Source organism: Sinocyclocheilus grahami, unplaced genomic scaffold, assembly GCF_001515645.1.
Source record: "Sinocyclocheilus grahami isolate Dianchi unplaced genomic scaffold, SAMN03320097.WGS_v1.1 scaffold1500.1, whole genome shotgun sequence".
Taxonomy (NCBI): domain Eukaryota; kingdom Metazoa; phylum Chordata; class Actinopteri; order Cypriniformes; family Cyprinidae; genus Sinocyclocheilus; species Sinocyclocheilus grahami.
The window spans coordinates 123244-126049 of record NW_015506679.1 but is presented as its reverse complement, the minus strand read 5'-3'; the positions used below and the strand labels follow the sequence as shown (position 1 = coordinate 126049).

The 2806-nt window shown below is 37.5% G+C and overlaps 1 protein-coding gene across 1 annotated transcript in view; it reads right to left on the bottom strand.

The window, feature by feature from the left end:
* Positions 1 to 551: 551 nt before the first annotated feature.
* LOC107570748 (glial fibrillary acidic protein-like) overlaps positions 552 to 2806 on the bottom strand; it is a 2775-nt gene continuing 520 nt past the window's right edge. The window contains exons 3-8 of the mRNA XM_016256999.1: positions 2577 to 2738; positions 2287 to 2412; positions 1925 to 2145; positions 1792 to 1835; positions 1606 to 1691; positions 552 to 832 (exon numbers count right to left, since the gene is read on the bottom strand). Coding sequence (XP_016112485.1) covers positions 791 to 832; positions 1606 to 1691; positions 1792 to 1835; positions 1925 to 2145; positions 2287 to 2412; positions 2577 to 2738 — 681 coding nt within the window. The 3' untranslated portion in view covers positions 552 to 790. The remainder of the gene's footprint in view (positions 833 to 1605; positions 1692 to 1791; positions 1836 to 1924; positions 2146 to 2286; positions 2413 to 2576; positions 2739 to 2806) is intronic.

The window sequence follows — 2806 nt, the reverse complement described above, 5'->3', positions numbered from 1 at the left end:
AAGGTGACTGTACCTTAAGACAATCAATCGGACAATCATGTCAGATGTTTACATAACAATGAGTTCAGTAAGATAATGTTTTTTGTTGATTAAAATGTACCATTAATATGTTTTCTACTGGTCAATTAGCAGTCAACAAGCATTTTAACCTGGGTCCAAAGAGATGCTTTAGTTAGCTACTGTGCAAAAACATTGTGCTTACACAGTGAGCGTGGGAAAATGTGGGGTAAAATGTTCATATAGCACCACTGACAAAATCCATCATCCGTTTAAAACTCTCACAAATATCTTGCTGTTACAGTTTCCTTTTGCCTTACCTTAACACTGACCATTCAGATTCAAAATCTACCAGTTCCAATCCTGTTCTTCTTTATCTACTTAAAGAATACAATACATTTCAGAATTTATTCTCAACAGTTTGTGCTTGACAAAGAAACTATATTCCCCGTGCACCCGCTCTGACCACTAGCTACATCTTGTTCTACTTTCTACTTTTACTTTCTCATTTGTCCAACCATGACTTTTTATGGCACAATCAGTGAAGACTAGTCTAATATCATGCAAATTACATGAAGGGTGCAGATAAAGAACAGATAAAGAGAGAATCCCAGGGAGAGAAAGAGATCAAAGCGTAGTTGCTTATTGCTTATAGTGGCTAATATAACTGAATATAGTTCCTAGGAACTATAGACACTAGGAGAGAAAGTTGGCAAGAAATCACATATTTGATCACAGCATCCAGAAGCATTAGTGATGAACTCTTCAGTTGCATCCAATCCCGTGTCTAAGACTACGGCAGATCCTTCCTCTCCGTAGTGGACTCTTTAATGATCTTTGAAAGAGAGATTGCATAGGTTCGTTTTAGTTAAAACAGAAAACAATGCACACATAAAAAAAAGATAAATGAACAAATCTGTAATGCAGAGATGCCCAGGGTTAAAGCTGGCTGATTTAAGTATAAATCAGTTAATGACCTTTCATTGGGCCCACCATGCCATAGTAGTGGGAAAATAGAAGACAAAAATGACACTGAAGCATATCTTAATTTATAATTGATTTTTTTTTTTGCATTGAAATCTAGAGAATCTAAGTGAATTTGATTGAAACATTAACTGCAGTAGTTAACATGAACTAACAAAAAAGTACTTCTAAAGCATGTATTAAACTTAATCTTAATTTTAACATTTACAAACACAATATTAAAATGTAAAGTTCTTTTAATATTATTTAATGGACTAACATCAACTAACAATGAATAGTTTTTATTTTTATATTTTAGTAACTAGCGTTAATGTTAACTAATGGGACCTTATTGTAAAGTGTTACTAAAATATTGTAGTGTTGGATATAATACAGCATTTACTTTTGGCCCATGATCCTCATTCAAGTTTGATTTTGGGCACCTCTGTTGTAATGCCATGTATGAAAGAATGAATGAATCAGTTAATAAATAATTGAAAGAATTGACCATTTAATTCTGTTGTGAGATTGTTGGGGGGGAAATGTTACCATCAGTTGATGAAGTAAGTAAGTGTGTATTCATGTAAAGTGGATGTCAAAAACTTTTTTTTTAAAGATTGATGAAGAGCGCCTCCTAGTGTTTACCTCTCCATCACGAGTCTCAACAGTTCGCACAACTATGCTCCTCTTCACATGTGCCTCAGGAGTCAGCTTAGTGTCCAAGCTGATGTCTAACAACACACACAAACACACACACACACACACACAAATGATTATATAATAACATTTCATTTATGCAGGAATCATCAACTGGATGATGCATTTACTCACCTCTAAACTGTAAGTTGGTGAAGTTCTGCACCGGAACAGTGATTCTAGAAGAGGAGGAAGATATTCATTAAATCATATTTGAATTAATTTCGTCCAATTATTGTGGTTGTTGCCATTTCTCTACTCTCCTCACCTGCTTTCCTCTCCTTCGAGCAGCTTCCTGTAGGTGGCAATTTCAATGTCCAGAGCCAGTTTGACATTGAGCAGATCCTGGTACTCCTGCAAGTGTCTGGCCATCTCCCCCTTCAGCATCTGGATCTCATCCTCCAGACGGGCCACAGTGTCCTGGTAACCGGCCGTCTCTATGGCGAATCGCTCCTCCATCTCTCGCAGCTGACGCTCCAGGGACTCGTTCTTAAGGACAGCGTGAGACGTTTGAAATGGTTTTGAGAGGATGATGACTTTGCTGTCAAGTACTGTGCTCTACAGTCATGGGTGAAATTTTCTTTGCTGTTGTTCTGAATAAGTTTGGTGACAAGATTGGTAAATACTTACAGATCCACGAAGAGATTCCAGGTCACAGGTCAGGCCCTGAATCTGCCGACGATACTCATTGGCCTCTTGCTTAGCTTGTCTCAGAGCCTCTGTGTTACGGTTGGCTGCATCGGTCAGATCCGCAAACTAATGAAATAAATTATAATAATAAATTATTTATTTATTATTAAAAATGGTGTAGAAACAAAATTGTATTATATCATATTACATTATATTACAAATAATCTTAATCTAATAATCTAATAAAGAAAGTGCTCTAAAGAGGACGCATGTGTGTGTGTTCATGTAACCTTTGAGCGATACCACTCCTCAGTCTCCTGCATATTGGAAGTGGCCATGACCTCAAACTGAGCTCTGATCTCCTTCAGGGCAGTGGTTAAGTCTGGCTTAGACACATCCAGATCCACATGAACCTGTTGGGCCATCAGCTGCTCCTGAAGCTTCCTCATCTCCTACACCGAGCAAGGAAGAGGGGTGAAAGAGTGAAATAAGTTTACACATGAATATAATGGTGTCTGAA